Source organism: Oncorhynchus tshawytscha, linkage group LG12 (genome assembly GCF_018296145.1).
Source record: "Oncorhynchus tshawytscha isolate Ot180627B linkage group LG12, Otsh_v2.0, whole genome shotgun sequence".
NCBI lineage: Eukaryota > Metazoa > Chordata > Actinopteri > Salmoniformes > Salmonidae > Oncorhynchus > Oncorhynchus tshawytscha.
In genome coordinates, this window is record NC_056440.1 from 39,105,652 (window position 1) to 39,125,203 (window position 19,552).

A 19,552-nucleotide genomic window follows, 5' to 3' on the forward strand; every position below is an offset into this window, starting at 1 on the left:
CACACCTCAGCCTGGAGGGTGACAGGCAGTCTGTAGTAACACACCTCAGCCTGGAGGGTGACAGGAACTCTGCAGTAACACATCTCAGCCTGGAGGGTGACAGGAACTCTGCAGTAACACATCTCAGCCTGGAGGGGGACAGGCAGCCTGAATCCTGTCGAACGTCAGCAGCTTTCTCGTCTGACCCAGATTCTCCTGGGCCCATATTCACAACATGTTTCAGAGTAAGAGTGCTGATTGAGTATCAGGTCCTCCCTGTTCTTACAATCTTACAACTGATCCCAGATAAGCACTCCTATACCCCGAGACGCTTTATGAATACAGGCTTGAGCCCTCTCCTCCAGTTGACATCACTTTACCTGTCCCTTATTGAGGTCATCAATAAGTGGTAGGTAAAATGATACAGTGGGAGCACTGAACTGTGAATGTTTGCAAGGGATTCAGTTGTTTAGATATCCTCGTCTTTATAATCTCCACCATGTCCATTAATATAACATATGAGATACACAACTGTTTTGAATGACTGTTTCTCTTCAACCCACAGTCAGCATTGGCTTGGAGGATGCAGGTGAGTAGATCCTTGGGCTGGGCGCTTGTTGATACCTTCTTTCAACTGTCAATCACATGCAGCAGCATGCCTTTACTCTCTGCTTCAGCAAGTCCAGTAAAAATGATGTCATAGCTTTCACGTCACTAAGGCTGGAGGAGAATAAACAAATGGCATTTTCAAGCCTACAAAATGTAAACTTGGCATATCTGCCCTGTACAACTGTTGAATTCGAATGACAAATTGAAAAAGATTGGCGAGATGTCACGGACAGGGATGCAATACGAAGCAGTGTGCACAGAGATTTGTTTGGTCTTAATGGAAATGCTTTACGGTTGAATTCCACCCAGTCTCTCCTCTTCTGCCCCAGTGAAGGTCATCTGATTTGGCAAGACATGTCAATCCCGCAGGTTTACACAAACTTCTAGTCATTCTATTTCTATGTCAAGTATACAAGCTCTCACAGTATTTCATCAGGGGCTGGGTTGGCTGGAGAATACTAGAGAGGGCCTGCTGGAGGTGTTGACATGTGGCATTGTGTCCAAGTCAGGAAACACTCTTCTTCTCTACTCCCCACTCTTACAGTCTAAATCCTTGTCACACGACCCTGTGCACTCCTCAGTCCCCCTCTCACGGCCTGTGTCCCCAATTACCACCGGATTAATAGGGCTCTCTGACAACAGCCTGCATCGGAGGGAGGGAGGGCAAAAAGGATGGAAGAGAGCAGAGTGGATGGTATGTTAAGGAATAGAGTAAAGTGACCAACATGGACAAGAGTCACGGTTGATAATATACAGTATCTTGTGTATGAAACGTGGCTGAAATGCTACCTCTGGAAAGCCAGTATGAAGGTCTGTGCTCAGGCTAGGACTGAATGGGGGCCGGTGTGTGAGGGGAAAAAAATATCTGTGGAGTTCTGTAGGTACTTGCACTCAAACCATCAAAAGGAAGAAAAAAAACAAGGAGGCCGAGATACGAAAATATACTGAAGGCGGAACAAAAAAAATGAGCCGTTTTTTTCCTTTTTATGGTTTGATTGAGTGCGAATACCTACTAAACTGAAATGCTGCCTGTGTCTGTCCCTCAACAAATCACAAAAAAATCGTCCATTTCAGAAGTGACACTTGTGCCCAACCCCCAGTCAAGACCCTACCTCTATGAAATTGTGGAGATCTGAGAGGAATTGACAGGTAAAAGCCATATGGTGAAAATGACACCTAGCCTATCAGAGGGCAAGGTGGAGCTAATATAAAATGAACATCTAAATTCCACTCAGATCTCACAGGGCTAGGGGTCATTTTTGGGTTTGGTTATCTGTCACCTACTGGCATGTCTATCTCCTTTCCCTCTCTTTCATCTTATTCTAGCAGTGAATGTGTTTTCAAAGAAACTTTAGGAGGCAGGAGATACCCCTTCATTCGTTTCCTGTTTCCTGTTGTGTCATTCTAATATTATTGTTTGGTTAAAATATTAGTATGACGACTGCCATGTCTCTGTTTTTTGGTTTTTACCGCAGATGAAGAGGACACAGTTATTGACTCTGATGGGAGGCAGGAGAGGGCAAAAGAGAAGGAGAGAAAGAAAGAGAGGGACAGAAAGAGAAGAAGAAATGTAGCAAGAAGAGCTTCCAGTGCAAGAAAACAAGGAAATGAATTGGAGGACAGACCAGGAAGAGAGGAGAGGAGAGGACGAAAAAAGAGGGATAAGGAGGGAAAAGGGAAAGGGGGAGAGGATGAGAGGCAGGAAGAAGTGAAGAATGACACAGTTGCTAAAACTCAAAAGAATTTCAGCAATGAAAACACCAGAAAACTGGAGCAAAAAGAGGTAGAGGTTGTAGGAGAGGAGGATGGGGATACCGAGGAGAAGAGGAAAAATGGACGCTCAGAAAAAGGCGGGAAAAAGGAGGACAATGGAAGAGGAGAGACAGTTGAGAAGAAACAAAAGAAAAAAAGGGTTGAGACAAGGTAAGGTCCTGTGTGTACAATCTTGCATGGCATTTTACATTTCAAAACATTGTGGCTAACTTTTTGTATGAGCAAAGGGCAGTGAAGTTTTCAAAAATTTAACCAGGCAATTCAGTTAAGAACAAATTCTTATTTACAATGACGGCCTACCCCGGCCAAACCCTAACCCGGACGACGCTGGGCCAATTGTGCGCAGCCCCATGGAACTCCCAATCATGGCTGGTTGCGATACAGCCTGGAATCGAAACGGTCTGTAGTGACTCCTCTAGCACTGAGATGCAGTGCCTTAGACCATTGAGCCACTCTGGAGTTATCCATTGCACGTTTATATACAGCTCACAACCCATCATCACATGTGAATCATGACATTCCTTGTGCAGGGTACTAAAATCTTCATGGTTAAATAATCGGCTCATCATGATGCACGTTGTTTAAAGAAGTTTCACATTAAATTGCGGATTGCAGATAAGAATCTCTATAATTATCTTTTGTGTGACAAAAATGTTGCCCTCTACCTTCACCAACCTTAAAAACAAAACGACTTTTCTTGCTGTCTCAGTGAGGAGCATGAGTCATCAGAGGAAGAGGAGGATGAGGAAGAGAAAGTGGGAGAGGAGAAACCAGAGGTCTTGTCTCCCGAGGAGTTGGAGAAGCTGAAGGAGGAAGTGGATGAGAGGAAGAAACTTATCTCGACCCTAAGAGGAAAGCCTTGGCCCATGAGGAAGAAACTGCTAACTCTACGGTGCTGAGATAACCCCAACTCTAAAGCAAATGCATTTCCCCAGCCCCTAAACTATTACCCCTTTCACACTATTGTGTTGAGTTGACCCATGAAAATGGAGAGAGGGCACACCTATCTTTGCCATTAGACACCTCGGTGGGCAGTGCCATTGAGTGCTATCGCCTTTTTAATGTTGTCCATTTCTTCTACTTCTGTGGAATAATTGGCGGTTAATGAACAAACTGAAAGGGCCATCTGTCTTTCTCATCTAATGGACTTTGAGAAAGAGGTGAGGAGAGAGGATGCGAGAAGCATGCAATTGAGATAAGGCCATAGTCTGAACAGGCATAAAGCCTGGTTTAGTCATTTACTGCCACCTGCAATGCTGGGATGGTTGCCCAGGAGTATGATTCATTGGCTGATCTCTTCCGCTGACCTGGATTGAATTGAGTGATCCTTCCTTAACCCATGGAATGTCTCACCCAGTTGACTAATGTAGAATGTTGAAAGCCTTCCATGGCACTGTCCATGCTAAAACAGGCTTTGTGGCAAGTCCATCCATCTCTATAATATGTCTCGATTCCGAAAACATATTTTGTGGTCTCAGATATTTCCCTGTCACATTGTCCTTTCCAGCATGGTCCCTGCAATTACAGTCGATGCATAGCCAGGCCAGCACATTACAGCCCGGCTTTGTTTGGCTCGGCTCAGTAGTGTGAAAAGGGTATAAATGTAGCTGTTGGTAATGTAATGGAACCAGGAAGCTTGTTTAGCACGTTGGAGGAGCACCGAGTAGCCATAGCATGGAGTATGGTGCAATATGATTATATTTATTTTACCAGTACCGGGACCAGTAACTAATCCTGCCTCATATTTCACAGGGAGTCCCATGAGTTTGTGGAGAAATATGAGGGAGCTCTTGGGAAAGGAAAGAGCAGAAAACTGTATGCATATAAAGTCATGATGTTGAAGGTGAGGACAGTCATCTGTTATAGGTGACAAAGGCATTGATTTGTCGATACTTGGACCAGTGTTTTTATGTGTTCTTTATTGTGTCATGTTTATGCTACCAGTTATCTATGATCCTTTACAACACAAGTATAGTCAGCAAGCCCATGTGGGATCTCTATTCCATAACACTGCTGGTTTTGCTGTTAGAAATGGATGAAGTTTCAGAGGGACTTTGAAAACTTCAAAACGGCTTGCGTTCCATGGGAGATGAAAATCAAAGAGATTGAGAGTAAGTATGTCTCTTACCTCTTCCTTTTGTATCCTTGCACAGTTTTGTTGGTGCTTCCTGGTTGTCTTTTATTTTTCAACCTCGCTGAAAAGGTTAGCACACAGCTAGCTACCTCTGTTCCTTACCATGGACTTTGCTGTTTCTCTAATTTGTGTATCACTTTGTTGAGGACCCCTGGGGGCCCTCTTGCCTACCCCCTTGGAGTCCTTGGAAGTCACTCTGTGATCGACTGATTTATGTAATTCTCCTCAGTGTGATGAAACACAGTACCATGTATGACTGTGCTTTGTGCCTCCTACAGGCCATTTTGGCTCCTCGGTTGCCTCCTACTTCATATTCCTGAGGTGGATGTATGGCATCAACATGATCCTCTTTGGGCTGACGTTTGGTCTGGTCATGGTGCCAGAGGTAGGGGGCCATTTGATCTTCAAATCAGAATTGGGGCCCGAATTTAAGGCCCGGATTTTGTGACTTTGGTGTAGACATGGTATAATTCACATTTCCTCATACACAGTAATTTTATATGAAAATGAAGAATTTGTATTTATTTATAAAGGAGGCCCCACTCACTGAGCAAAAACTGGTTGAATCAACGTTGTTTCCACATCATTTCAATAAAACAATTCAATGAGATGACATTGAATCAATGCAGAAAACTGATTGGATTTGCAAAAAGTAATCAACGCAAGGACATTTCATGTGAATTTCTCCCAACTTTTCACCTAAACCCAATGACATGGTGGCATTTTTGTTGTTGATTTCAGGTTGTATTCATGTTAGTTGACAACTCAACCAAATGTAAATCAAAACTAAACGTTGAAATGATGTCTTAGTGGGCAGGCTCTAGTAGCATCTCAAGGACCTACAGATGCTTTAACTCTTTATCTCTGTCTAGGCTCTGATGGGCAGGCCGTATGGTAGCATGCCCAGAAAGACTGTCCCTAGAGCTGACGAAGCCAACGCCATGGACTTTGCTGTCCTATGGGACTTTGGGGTCATTACTAATTATTTATTTGTGTAATGTGACCACTGTGTAATGTTACCACTAACATGACTCTTTATGTGCGTGTGCGCCGCACAGCGTGCGTGGTGTTTTTAAAGTTGTCAATACTGAATTAAATCTGAATCATGTGTGTGTCCCAGGGCTACGCCCAGTATTCTGTCCTCTTTTATGGCTACTACAACAGCCAGCGCGCCATTGGCTGGCTCAAGTTCCGCATGCCCCTCTCCTACTTCCTGGTTGGCGTGGGAACTGTGGCCTATAGCTATATGGTGGTGATAAGGACGTGAGTACCTGTATGTTTACTGGTCTCTCAGTGGTCCTCAAAGCCCCCCTCCCCCACACACCAGGGGACTTTGACAAGGTTGTGCAAAAACAGGAAATTAAAATTAGTGTTTCGTTTCGTATTGGACAAGTCCAGGTCCTTCTCTGTTTCAGTCTGTTGTATTCCATTTGGTGCCTAATCAAAATGACCCTGGTGTGTGCACTTCCTGCCAAAAATTGAAACATCCCGGTCAAATCTGATGATTTCTGATGATGTTATTGTTTGACACTTCTTCTATTTATTATGAAACGTGTTAAAGTATGGCCCGGAATGCTAATGAGGACGGGGGCGGAGACAACAACAGCTTCAATTTCAGCTGGAAGATGTTCACCAGCTGGGATTACCTCATCGGCAACCCTGAGACAGCCGACAACAAGTTTGCCTCCATCACCACCAGCTTTAAGGTAAACACATGTTAGTGTAAGAACCACAGGGACTAGAATAGGGTCAATAGAGACCTAGGGGGGTATCATACGAAACAGGGTTGAGGAGTTGGCGAGGTAACTTTGGTCAACTTTTGAGTTCCACTCGGGATAACCAGTCATACAAGAGTGGCTCACCTTTTAGCCATGTACATTTCTATGGCAACGAATCCCACAGATTCGTTGCCTGCTCCGGGGCAGGCTAACTCACAGCTGACTCCACTTACCCTGAATGAAATGACGGAGCTGCGAGTAGAGGACCAATGAAATCAGATTCCCTCTCTCAGTCCCTCTCGCGAAGATTGTGTCATCATCCCCTTCGTTTGAGGAATATTTTATTAAATGTTTTTTTTTTGTGTGTTAAAAATAGTCATGCTAAAATATCACATGACACATTTAGTAATGAAATAATGCACTTTAAACTTCACGCAATGTAACTTTTGAATGACTTAATAAAATACAAATAGCGATAGGCGTGGGACAAAGGTGCTTGTACATTAATAAACACACCCCAAATGTGGTAGTCTGGCCCTTCCCTGAGTAGATCTAGCTTGCTTCATAGGATAGCCCTCTGAACTGGGTACTGGTATGGAATTCACACAACACAGGATTATCAAAAATGTTGTTTATTACAAACAACTGAGGTTAAAATAGTTTTCTAAGCTGTACAGGCTGACGGGCTTAAAGTGGCAATCAAAAGGCAGATATAATCATTTCAGTGCAATGTGCAATTCTCAAGTAGTGTAGCTTAGGTACAGCACATATCAGGATAACAAGTCTAAGTACAGCAAACTTCACACAACACATCTAGTAAGAGTCCCATATCTGAGTCTCCCAGTACGCATCCTCTATTCATTTGAATGTGTTGACAGACATCTCTTGAGCTGCGCTGATAAATCGAAGGTAGGAACCATCCAATATTCTAGAACACTGCTGCGTACGTGTGCACGTTTGGTACTCTGATAGACCCTTTTACAATGAACACGCACACAACACAGAGACTGGACAGAAGATTTGTCAACTGTGAATGAATGTCAGTTTGCAGCTACCTGGTGTGGGCCTCGGAGACCACAGCAGTTCTATCCTTTTCAGGAAAGGCAGTACCATCTTGTAGGAACAGGTAGATGTGCATTCTCCAGAGCCGCTCCTGCCACAAATCAGAGCACACAAGCAATTAATTCAAACGGACCAATAGGAAAGCATACACATTTCACATGACAACTCCGTATACTTTAATAAAGGCACCTCCACCCTGTTTTACATTAGTTTATGTATGGTAATGTTTGATTGGTTGTCTCTCTGTGTGTGTTTGTGCATGTGTGTCTGTGTATATGTGTGTGTGTTCTCTGCCCTTGTGATGCCAACTTCCTAGGAGGCCATTCTGGAGGAACAGGAGAGCAGGAAGGATGACAACATCCACTTGACTCGTTTTCTGCGGGTTCTGGCCAACTTCCTGGTGCTGTGCTGTCTAGCAGGAAGTGGATATCTCATCTACTTTGTGGTGCGTCGCTCCCAGAAGTTTGCTTTAGAGGGACTGGAGAGCCATAGCTGGTGGGAGAGGAATGAGGTACAAGTGTGTGTGTGTGTGTGTGTGTGTTTGACTTAGAGGAGGCTGGTGGGAGAGAGTATAGGAGGATGGGCTCATTTTAAAGGCTGGAATGGTATAAATGGAACAGTATCATGCACATCAAAGATATGGAAACCACCTGTTTTATTCCGTTTCATCGATTCCATTCCAGCCATTACAATGAGCCCGTCCTCCTATAGCTCCTGTCCTCATATAGCTCCTCCCACCAGCCTTTTCTGATTTACATGTGTTTGCAATCAGTACCTTGATTAATTATGTTTATTTGTGTGATCTGTATGCTCTTGCGTGTCTGTGTGATTGAGTTTATATTCATTTATTCATAGGTGTGAATAACAGTATACTGTATTGTATGCGTGTTATTGTCTGTCAGGTGAACATGGTGATGTCCCTCCTGGGGATGTTCTGTCCCATGCTGTTTGATGTGATCAGTGCACTAGAGAACTATCACCCCCGCATTGCTCTACAGTGGCAACTGGGACGCATCTTCGCCCTATTCCTGGGGAACCTTTACACCTTCATCATCGCACTCATGGATGAGATCAACCTCAAAGTAAATCTGGAAGCCTGTGGCTAGTTATACCACGTACCCCCATGAAGGGTTCTACCTAAAATCCTTTTATCTTCTAATGGTTCTACCAACAACCCTCTAAGGTTCCTTTGTAAAGGGTTTTCAACAATAGGAATACGAATGACCCCAAAACGTATTCTATGGTTATTTTCAGATGATTATTTTACACTTTTTTTTATCATCATCTAGTTTTCACTTTTATGAGAACAAGTGTAACCCTCTCATGTTCCTTTGTTTTTTTCCCCACGAAGGAAACAAATGAGTTACTAGTCTTAACCTGCAGCTGGGTTAAACATCTGGTTTAAACCTGAGGTTTCCATATGCAAGTATCAACCCACTATTACTGTAGATGGGGAAACAGGCTGATACGACACCTGTCTTTTAAATTGAGCACTAAATGTTTTGTTTTTGTTGATTTAAGCGGGAGGAGGAGGAGGTGCTGAAGCTTAATATGACTATATGGGAGGCCAGTCTGTATAATGGGACCCTGGGAGCGAATAGCACAGCTCCTCCCATCACCGTCCATCCTGCCGACATCCCACGAGGACCCTGCTGGGAAACCATGGTGGGACAGGTAATGAATGGTTAAATACTATTTGAATCCAGGTCTGGTAATGATAAATAGCTTATTGTTTGGGTGAATTGGAAGGGGGGGCATGCATTCATGATTCTTGTGTGTATGTTTAGTATCGTTTTTACAGCGTAAATGTATTATATGCCATTTAATATACTTTGGGAATATGTAGGAATTTGTCCGACTCATTGTGTCGGATACTATGACAACCTACATCACGCTCCTGATCGGGGACTTCTTGCGTGCTGTGCTGGTGCGTTTCCTCAACTACTGCTGGTGTTGGGACTTGGAGGCTGGATTTGTGAGTCTCTGGATTGACCACTTTGCTCTACTCTGTATTTAGGCTTCAAATCTGTTTAAGCCACACTTCAAGTCCGTTTTGTCATTGCATTGATATTGCTTTTGGGGTAAGACTTTACTTCAAGTCGGGTCTGTTGAATGATGTTGAATCAATGTGGGATGAAGGTTGTTATGAATGATACTGCAAAACACATAAAGGTGCCATGACTGGTTTCAGAGATGTGTTATAATTAAGCAATAAAGCCAGAGGGGGTGTGGTATATGGCCAATATACCACGGCTAAGGGCTGTTCTTAAGCACGACACAACGCAGAGTGCCTGGATACAGCCCTTAGCTGTGGTATATTGGCCATATACCACAAACCCCTGAGGTGCCTTATTGCTATTATAAACTTAATTAGAACAGTAAAAATAAAGGTTTTGTCATACATCGTAGTATACAGTCTGATTTTCCACGGCTTTCAGCCAATCAGCATTCAGGGCTCGAACCACCCAGTTTATAATGCCTTATGTATAGCCTGATTTGGTCATTGATTTGATGAATTGCACCAACATGGACTATTCTTGTTTTCCTTTGTGTAAGCCCTCCTACTCAGAGTTCGATGTCAGTGGGAATGTCCTGGGCCTGATCTTCAACCAAGGCATGATATGGTAGGCGGTAGCTGCTGTAATCTTATTGTGACACCTCCACGTATGAGAGGCCTTCTGATAGTAAAGGAAGGCTAGGTGTCCCACTGGTATGTAGAATTAAATGAACAGATACAGGGGCTGATGTACAAAAATAGACAGATATTGATCCATTTAAAAACAAGGCAAGAGCATCTCAGCAACAACTTAGGGGCTGCAAATGTGCCTTGCATTTAGGCAGCCTGGTCATGCATTTGAATGCATTGTATTGCCGTGTGACGGCGTCATACGCTTATGCCTTCTAGCTTCTGCGCTCTGAGGTCACATACTCAAAGTCTGCCCCCCGCTGGGGTTGAGAAGCAAGTGTATAGATGATTTGTGAAGCTGCGTATGAAGGTTTAACGTAAGCTATACATTTTGTGTTTGTTTAAAGGGGACTGTCCATTCTATTAGTTATAATGTGTGTGCTCTAACTTGTCACAGTAGCCCATGATAGACTAGATATTTCAGGGGAATACACTTTTTGGCCGGTGCTGGTCAGAGCAGTGGTCCAAAAGGTTGGCATTTTAAATAAATAAATGAAACTTGCAAGTAAGCAGTGTGCGATATAACATTCCAACACACCTGCTCTACGTGACAGTCCATCGCTATCATATGCTTGTTTAAACCCCCTAGAATCGATGTGCGCGCCCCGCATATATCTAATAAGCATAATACAAAAATCCCCATAAAAATATGTCTGTTTAAGCTAGTGATATCTAGCTTTGCCCGCATCTCAATCTACCGCATCCGCCAATGCCGACCTTCCGCATCTGCGGTGGAAGGTGGCCGAGCTACAGCGATGTTTGTCAGACAATGAGACATCCCGATAATCGATCTTCTCACAGAAACTTCTGCAGCGTCCGAACGGTTTAGCCTACAAACGAATAACTCGTCTAGTTAGTCCGGTACCAGTTGAACAAATTAATGGAAGTATGGAAGTGTAATGGCATTTGGGTATGGAATCTATTTTTATATGGTTAAAAATGAATAATTTGGATCATGATAGTAATAATGATAATAATACACGTCTTGTATCTTTAAAACAAACTTCCTTTTGATAAAAATGTTATTATCTGTTTTTCCATTTCTGAATCTGTAATAAAATGTGTTTCTATGGGATAATAGCAGTAAGGCCAAATTCAGTGTTTCATCAAATATTCTGTATATCTTTTTTTGGTGAATACTTAAAGGATCCTAAAGTTCACAATCAAATAGCTAAAATGATCCTTGGTATGACCATCTTAAAACAACTCCATATGTTTAGCAGACCCCCCTTTAAGGATTAACTCCCTCCTTTCTCTCTCTGCTAGGATGGGTGCGTTCTATGCCCCCTGCCTGCCTGCTCTGAACGTGCTGAGACTGCATGTGTCAATGTACCTGCAGTGCTGGGCCGTCATGTGCTGTAATGTTCCTCAGGAGAGGGTGTTCAAGGCCTCAGGCTCCAACAACTTCTACATGGCTATGCTACTGGTCATCCTTTTCCTCTCAACGCTGCCCGCCATCTACACCATAGTCACTATCCCCCCCTCCTTCGACTGTGGCCCCTTCAGGTAACAGAGAAACACCTGCATTCTGTATATGACAAGACATGCATGTAAACACACACACACACACACTCCAGTTGTTTGTTGTGTGATGACAGTTTCTCATCTCTGATTGCTCCACTGCAGTGGGAAGAGCCGCATGTTTGATGTGATCCAGGAGACGCTGGAATCTGATTTCCCTGCCTGGTTTGGGAAGGTGTTCAGCTACGCCTCCAACCCTGGCCTGGTGCTGCCTTTCCTACTGCTGATGGTGTGAGTAGTCAGGGCTAATGATCCACAGGGCAGTCCCCAGACTATATACAAGAGAACAATGTAAAATAAAATATTTGGTATTTGTTGTCTCCCCCCCTCCCCCCACAGTTTGGCCATTTATTACTTGCAGTCTACATCCAAAAGCTACAAGCAAGCCAACCTGGAGTTAAAGAAGAAACTTCAAACCGTAAGTCGTACCATCAATAAGGTTCTGACGCTGATACAGTATCTATTATATTCCCTGTGTGGTACTTGCACTGACATAGTCTGTCCACCAGAGAGCACACCCTGTGTGGTACTTGCACTGACATAGTCTGTCCACCAGAGAGCAGCAATTGCCAGAGTATATCATTTCTCTAAACTGATCAAATCTACACACTCACTTGTCAATAACAAGGGTCCCACAGCCTACCTGCATGCAGATGAGGTTACATCATCTGATGGAAAGCCCATTTAGCTGCGATTTCAGTAAATATTTCCAAATGTTACAGGGAAGTGTCAGCTATTTAGGATATGAGAGTATATTTTAAGCTACAATATTTCAAACATCACAAACATCAGCAGGAGACTGAGAGGCCAGTCATATATTTTTTCAGGTGGGGAATTAGAGGCAGTTATGGATCCACATCCACACTGCTTAAACTAAACAATCCGTGATCCCTGTAATCTCGATCAGAAAGTTTGGAGCCGTTCCTGTACAGTAGCTGCTTCTTTACTTCCAGCAAAATGAAGAGAACAAGAAGAAGACTAAAATGGCAGCACTGAAAGCTGCCATGGATTTAGAGGAGGCTCAAAAAGCTCGGTCAGAAGCACCGCGGCAACAGAGAAAAAACAACGCCTCTCAGCAATCTTATACGGGTGAGAAGAATACTGTGACAGGACATTTAGTTAGCAGTTTTGTTTTTGTTTAGTATCTGAAAATTTGATTTGCACCAAGTTATGTGATCATACCTCTCCTCTCCCCTTGTCCCTTTCTAAGAAGATAGAGAAAAGAAGGGTGGGGAACACAGAGCACATCAAGGAAAGAGCGACCATCAAATTCCCCCTTCTGCCACCAGCCCCCCGGCCCCGAGGGGCCACAGAATCCCTGGGCCCCTACCAGGTAACCAGTGGCAACCAGCACCCAGTGTTCAGAGGGTCCCAAACTCCCAGAGACACTGAGTATGACTGCTGTCACAGATGTGGAAATGGCAAGCACTTTATAGACAGACACAGACCTCCCTGAATATACAAACGTCACTCTGATTTCAGAGGCAGACTGAAAGTAAAAGACTGCTGAAGTGACTTTAACACCTGAGGTATCATGACCGGTAATAGTTGATTCCTTATTACCAGGTTGTACATTACAGTTCTAATGGACCTTTATTCAAACAGTGTTATGTGAATTTTGACTGTAAAAATGTAACTTTTTGAATTGGTGATAGTATACATTAATTAATCTAATTTCTTATTAATTTGTACTAACTATTCTGCACACCAAGCAACATAACATGTATTTGGCATTGACAGGACCTGATGAGTTCATACATAATATCTTGTGTTATTGCATTATCCGGTTTTACAAGGACCTGACATTGTGGAGAGTTATTAAAGCACTAAACTAGGGTTTCCCCAACTCTGTCCTCAGAACCCCAAGGGTGCACATCTTGGTTTTTGGCTTAGCACTACACAGTTGATCTAAATGATCAATTAATCATCAAGCTTGGATCATTTGAATCAGCTGTGAGCTGTTAGGGCAAAAAACTAAACGTGCACTCCTTGGGGTCCCCAGGACTCAGTTTGGGAAGATCTGCACTAAACACTGAAAGACCATCAATTCAGGGAATGTTCTTGGTTGGCCAGCAGTTTTAGAAGTTGTCTGTGAGCAGATTATAGGAATAATTCCCCCTCTGCCAATTCTGATTTTAACTGCAGGATTACATCATAGGGGGAATATCATTCAATGTATGTCCCTTTGTACATTCATATTCAACACAGGATACAATGATCAACTTGAAATGCTGACTGTTTTCAGTGACTTGGTAATGAGAGACAGCTCCCATCAAGCAAACCTATTAAGGAAACAAGGACACAATTCCCACAAATTGACGCGTTGGACATGCACCGCAGTTAACTTTACCAAAGATCCTTGGCCTGAACAAGTATCTCTGTAGTAATCCAAGCTTCACATACTCATTGAGTGTCCCTGTCCTCAGATCCACAAACTGAGTGTCCCAATATCTTAACTCTGGTGCACTGATTGGACACTGTTTTTTTATCTGTTAATCATCCGGTCATTCCTCCTCTGTGAGATCTGGGGTAATATAGCTACCAACATCTAATTACTGTAGCTTGCATGGCTTTAATAAAACCTTCATTTGAAGGTGTTGATCTTTATCCCAAACAGTCGTCAAACACAAACCTATTGTGCATTGCTTCTCTGACTTATTTTAGTATCATCCCCAACTCAACCGATTCAAAGGAACCATGAGAAATCAATCCTATAATGTCGTTAACATTTATTCATTCCAGAACTGGCGCATAGTACAATCCATTAACATTGCAAATGCTCATGTTCAATTCATAGACAGTTATCATTAAGTATTCATTTGAGTTATTTGAGATCTTAAGAAAGTGCAGGCCCTTTATGCTCCATTTTTCCCACACAAACGTTTAAATGATTGGTGGTCCGGTTGGTTTCTTTGGTGAAGAAACATCTGTCTTCCGTCCCAACAGAAGACACAAGCGTGGTTCATGCATTTCTTGAGCTCATTCGCAAGGTTAGTATAGTGTATTCTGGATCATCCAAAGGCACAGTTACCTTACCCCCAATATGGGTAATCAGCTACCATTGTGCCCGCTGTCTCAACCCAACCTTGCTCTGTTTGGCTACCTCCCAGTCTCCCGCCATGTTTGTACAATGGGCAGGATATCTGAACCGTGACCGCGTGGTTCTAGATTACCGGATATCTCAATGTTATAGTACAACCGGTAATGAAGGGCAGAGTGAAACGTCAGAGCATCACAGCCACTGATTTCTCTCTCCCACCTGGCCTCCTGTCTATTTTCTTTTCTTGTCCAATTAGATATCAGAGGTTGTGTGCAGAATTTCATCCATTCTCAAAAGGTGCATAACTCAACAGGTCTATAAACAGTAGTTAAGAACTTTTAGTAAATGGAACCATGATCCCCAGATCAACTGGTCCAGGAAAACATGTTGAACAGGAATCACCCTGCATCCAATTGCTGGCTTGCCTTTGAAGTTAGCCGGGTCGGTCCTGGTCGGTCCCTGGATGGGATACCAGATGTTACTGGAAGGGGTGTTGTAGGTCCCGTAGGGGGAACTCATCCCTCTGGTCTGAGATCCCTATGCCCCAGGGTAGTGAGGGGGACATTGCCCTTCGAAGGGTGCCGTCTTTCGGATGGGACGTTAAAATGGGTGTCCTGACTCTCTGTGGTCAATAAAGATCCCATGGCACTTATCGTAAGAGTAGGGGTGTTAACCCCATGGTCCTGGCTAAATTCCCAATCTGCTGCTCATACCATCATGGCCACCTAATCATCTCCAGACCTGCTAACTACTGCTCAAATAAGGGTTAAGGGGGTAATTGTATCAAGCCTACCTATGCAAGGTTTTTTACATCACTTATACTGAACCACTTAATCCTCAGATTTCGATAAACACTGGCAAACACTTTACTTAGTTTCGCGCTCATCCTCCTCCTCCTCCTCCTCCTCCTCCTCCTCCTTACTTGATAGATACGGTCCTTACAGGGCTGTAACCAGGGTTTGAGTTTTAGTGAGGTCCAGAAGTGTCCCCAGTCATTATCACCTTGGCTGCTGTAGGTTAATTCCCCTCAGTCCATCTATAAACACATAGTCCATCTATAAACACATAGCCACATCTATAAACACATAACACATACAATTGTGATGTTATACTCCTGAAAGGCGGGAAATATGAGAAATGATTCACTGACACGTACAGTAGCATCAGCGGCTAAACAAAAACCTATGACATTTTAAGAACTGTATTGTTTGCATGTTGATTGCATTTTAATGTCGGCCTATAGGGAAGATAGGCCACATGGAGATGTTCATATTGAAACGTCGTTTTTATAAGATAAAGTACAGATTTTCTCAGGGGATGCTACATGGGCCACAAGTTTGGGAACCACTGTACTAACCTCTTTCTCGCTCTCTGTCTCCTCTGCTTCCTCTATGGATGACTGGGCAGGGGTGTGGTCATGGGTGGGCCTTGGAGGGCATAGACCGACCCACTGGGGAGCCAGGCCCAGCCAATCAGAATGAGTTTTCCCACACAACATGTCTTTATTATAGACAGAAGTACTCCTGAACTTTACTCGCAATAGAAGTCTCTGCAGGCAACTAGCAACCTGACTGACTGCCATATTATCTATAAGTGACTATTTACCAGTTGTGCAATCATTCTCCGAGCCGGTTTTTGTTTGTTTTGGTCATGTCTGTAGACACACTGTCAGCAGGATCTTTAGTTGCCTTTTTGAACCAACTACGAGCTGGGGTAGTTTGTTTCACGTAGGCCCTCAGCCTGAGCCACGAGCGGTCGGAGTTAGCCGTTTGAGAGAGTGGTGAATGTGCTGCTAAAAAGGCAAATCCAGGAGGAAAATTCGGCAAACATAACTAACAAACCATTGTTCATGATTCAACTGGTTCACAAAGAGGCAAACACGATTAGAACTCAGTCAGATCAAGAATATAAGTGTTCTGAGCTTTGATCAACGCTAGGAGCAGTATTTAGATTTTGACCAGTAATTGATTTCCTTTATTGTGTCCTATGTAGTAACTGTAGGCCAGTGGCGATTTTAGCACGTCAATCTTGGTGGGGGAAACTCCCCCAATTCTTTTGATGCATGCCAGCAAAGCCACTACACTACACAACACAACACTAAACAATACATTAATTGCACTATAATGGTGCCAAACGGTGCCCACAAACTGTTAGGGCCTTCATAAATCTGTCCCAACAGCAGAGCTTTCTTTTCAGAACTATGTAGGGAATCCTTACCACCGCTACACTTGGCTATCAGTGGAGCCTTGTCTGGCAGTGAAACAGTTCATTCAGCCTCATTTACTGCCTTTAAAAAAAACATAGCTTATATGGCTGACTTTGTGGTTTCTACTGACAATTGAGATGTACAAACTCTGGCATAAGGTGACGACAAGAGGATAAGAGGCAAACCGTTATTTCGATTAAGACGTTAATGAGCGAGCTAGGACTGACGTAGTCAATATAACTATTTGTTCAGCACTTTTGAAATGTACAGCGACAGAATTCAGAACATGCGCCGTTCTTACAGTTTTCTCCTTGTACACCAAATCAGAACTGTAGGATAAATATAGGGGGCATATATGCAGACAATGAAAGCTCTTACAATATTTGATGATGACATTTCTCTAAAACAGGCTATAGGCTACATGTACACCACCAAGTAAGAACAGTAGGCTAAATTATGAGGGGGAAAGGAACCAAATTATTAGGGTAATGCACATGGGCTACTAACAGCTTACTGCACAAAATACACTTAGTTGTAATGAACACGAGGGGAGACAGAGAGCTGGTTTCAAGCGCAGGGCGCAGCAGGTGTTTATTGCAAAGGACCACAGGAGGAGGCAGGTAGCTGGGTCCAGGGGCAGGCAGAAGGTCATACACAGGAGGAGACAGGTAGCTGGGTCTAGGGGCAGGCAGAAGGTCATACACAGGGGTCCAAAAGGGAAACAGTACAGGCAGGGAAAAGGCTAGTAACGTAGTCCAGGAGATCAGGCAATGGGTAGATAACAGGAAATCCTTTAGGCTAAAGTACAGGCAGGGAATAGGCAAAAGGCGTCATTAGCGAGGCAGGCAAAAACTATCATACACGGGAGGAGTAAATCACAGGAAAAACAGAGCCCAGCAAGACATGTGTCACAAAACAACCAATACCTCACAGTGATGGGGTGCAAAGAACTGAACTAAATAGTGTGTGATAATGACATACAGGTGTGTGAACAGGTGATTAGAATTCAGGTGATTGGGATCTGGAGAGTGAGCTGCGTTCGGGGGATCGAGGTGTTTGTGAGTGTGAGATGGAAAGTGGGCTGGAAAGTGAGCTGCGTTCAGGGGATCTCTGTGGTTGAGGGTGTGAGTTGGAAGCAGACGTTACATTAGTATTCATTTCGTAGCCACAGTATACATATCTCCCTGGCATATTATGTCATTTATGCAGCAGCCTTACATTCCTCTTTTGATCTTAAAGGGCTCACTGTATGGTTTGTACTGTTCATCTACAGTGGCGCGTCTCGACGGGAACTTGAGAAGGACAGAGGATGGGAGAAGAAGAGTTACCCAGAGAAGGAGGGATACAGCGGGGCTTAGGTTTCAGCATCATGCCCTATTAATTCCCACATAATCACAGGAAGAGTTGCGTTAGCTGCTTTCGCTACATGTCTCCGGTTGCCATGCATTATTCACCAGGTCATCCCTGACATGTCACCATAAGCACACAAGCTATTCTTATTAACAGTGAAGGATGAAGCTTAATGCGCGAGTGCATTGTGTATTCTTTGTTTAGTTTCAATTTTTCCATTTCAAGTTTTTTAGTCGTATGTATGGGATACGCATGGTATACATTATCCAATGAAATGCTTACTTGCTTACTTCCTTCTTGACAATGCAACAACAATAATAAATAATAAAATCTAACAATATCAAGATAAAGTAAATGTCTCAGTAGAATAGAATAAACATTTTAGTGTAGGTATAATACAGGAAGGCACTATTTATAGTCCAATATATACACGTGTATTGGGGGATGGGGCAAGTGTATAAATTGAGCAGTATAATAGCAGTCTGGTAGCAGCAGTTGTGATGTGTGTGTGTAGCATGAATTTATATACAGTGTGTGTGTGTGTATGGGGAGGGAATGAGTGAGTGCATGTGTGCTAAGGTGTGGAGAATCAGTGCAGGTGGTCAGCCAAGTTCAGGTGTTCAGCAGTCTGATGGCTTGTAGACAGAGACGGACTCTGAGCCTGTTGGTATCAGACCTCATGCTCTGCTACGTCTGTCCGACGGTAAGTGGGAGAACAGTTCGTGGCTGGGGTGTGTGGGGTCCATGATGATGCTGCCTGCCTTCCTCAGGCACAGTTTCGAGTAGATGTTCTGAATGGACTTATTGGCAACAAGAGCAGAAATGCATTTTGAGACATGCTACACTAATCTTACAATGGCATGAACTAGTTCTGTCCATGATGTCCAAGATGTATCACTAATGGTTATGTTGCAACCCTCATTCTTTTCAGCCCAATTCCATCTTCCATCGATATTACCATGTCAAGAGCCCGTGATAGTATTTGTATAGCACAATCATGTCATAGAGGCTGCTTGTTGTCTCACTTTCCCCTCAAGCTTACAGTACTTAAGAGTTCATCGAATTTTAATGAGAACTGTCCTTTATTTCAGCATTTGTGCAATGGTTTCGAATTTCAGGGTCAGAGTTACGTACAGTACATGATGGAATATATTGGTGTGAGTTTTCCAACTGTTGTTCAAAACAAATTATAGCTGCAAAACAGGTGAATAATGGTTATAATGCACCCATGAAGGCATTCAGTTGGAATTGATGTGTGTGGGGGTGTGTGTACTGTATCTGTGTGTCTACACGCATGCTGTAAGTCATATCAACGGATGTTTTTTTTTTATTGACATCCCTTTTGTACCCCTTTATTGTCCCTTTAGATATTGTCTTTCTCCTTCAGGTTTAAAGATTATCATCTCTTGGGCAATATCATTGGTGGTTGTCAGGGAAACAGCCAGTCTAGTAGCCCAAACACAGGTGTAACTGT

At 43.4% G+C, this 19,552-nt stretch overlaps 1 protein-coding gene across 1 annotated transcript; it reads left to right on the plus strand.

Annotated features, from left to right (window-relative positions):
- The first annotated feature begins 214 nt into the window (after positions 1-214).
- On the plus strand, positions 215-12,874 carry tmc1 (transmembrane channel-like 1). The gene is made up of 20 exons (XM_024440716.2): positions 215-224; positions 545-568; positions 2,064-2,511; positions 3,071-3,253; positions 4,114-4,204; positions 4,391-4,472; positions 4,774-4,880; positions 5,368-5,466; positions 5,616-5,758; positions 6,057-6,201; positions 7,592-7,786; positions 8,178-8,357; positions 8,797-8,949; positions 9,122-9,250; positions 9,832-9,899; positions 11,228-11,467; positions 11,588-11,713; positions 11,822-11,900; positions 12,436-12,571; positions 12,693-12,874. The coding sequence occupies exons 1-20, from the start codon at positions 215-217 to the stop codon at positions 12,872-12,874; spliced, it is 2,820 nt and encodes a 939-aa protein (XP_024296484.2).
- Positions 12,875-19,552: the final 6,678 nt, after the last annotated feature.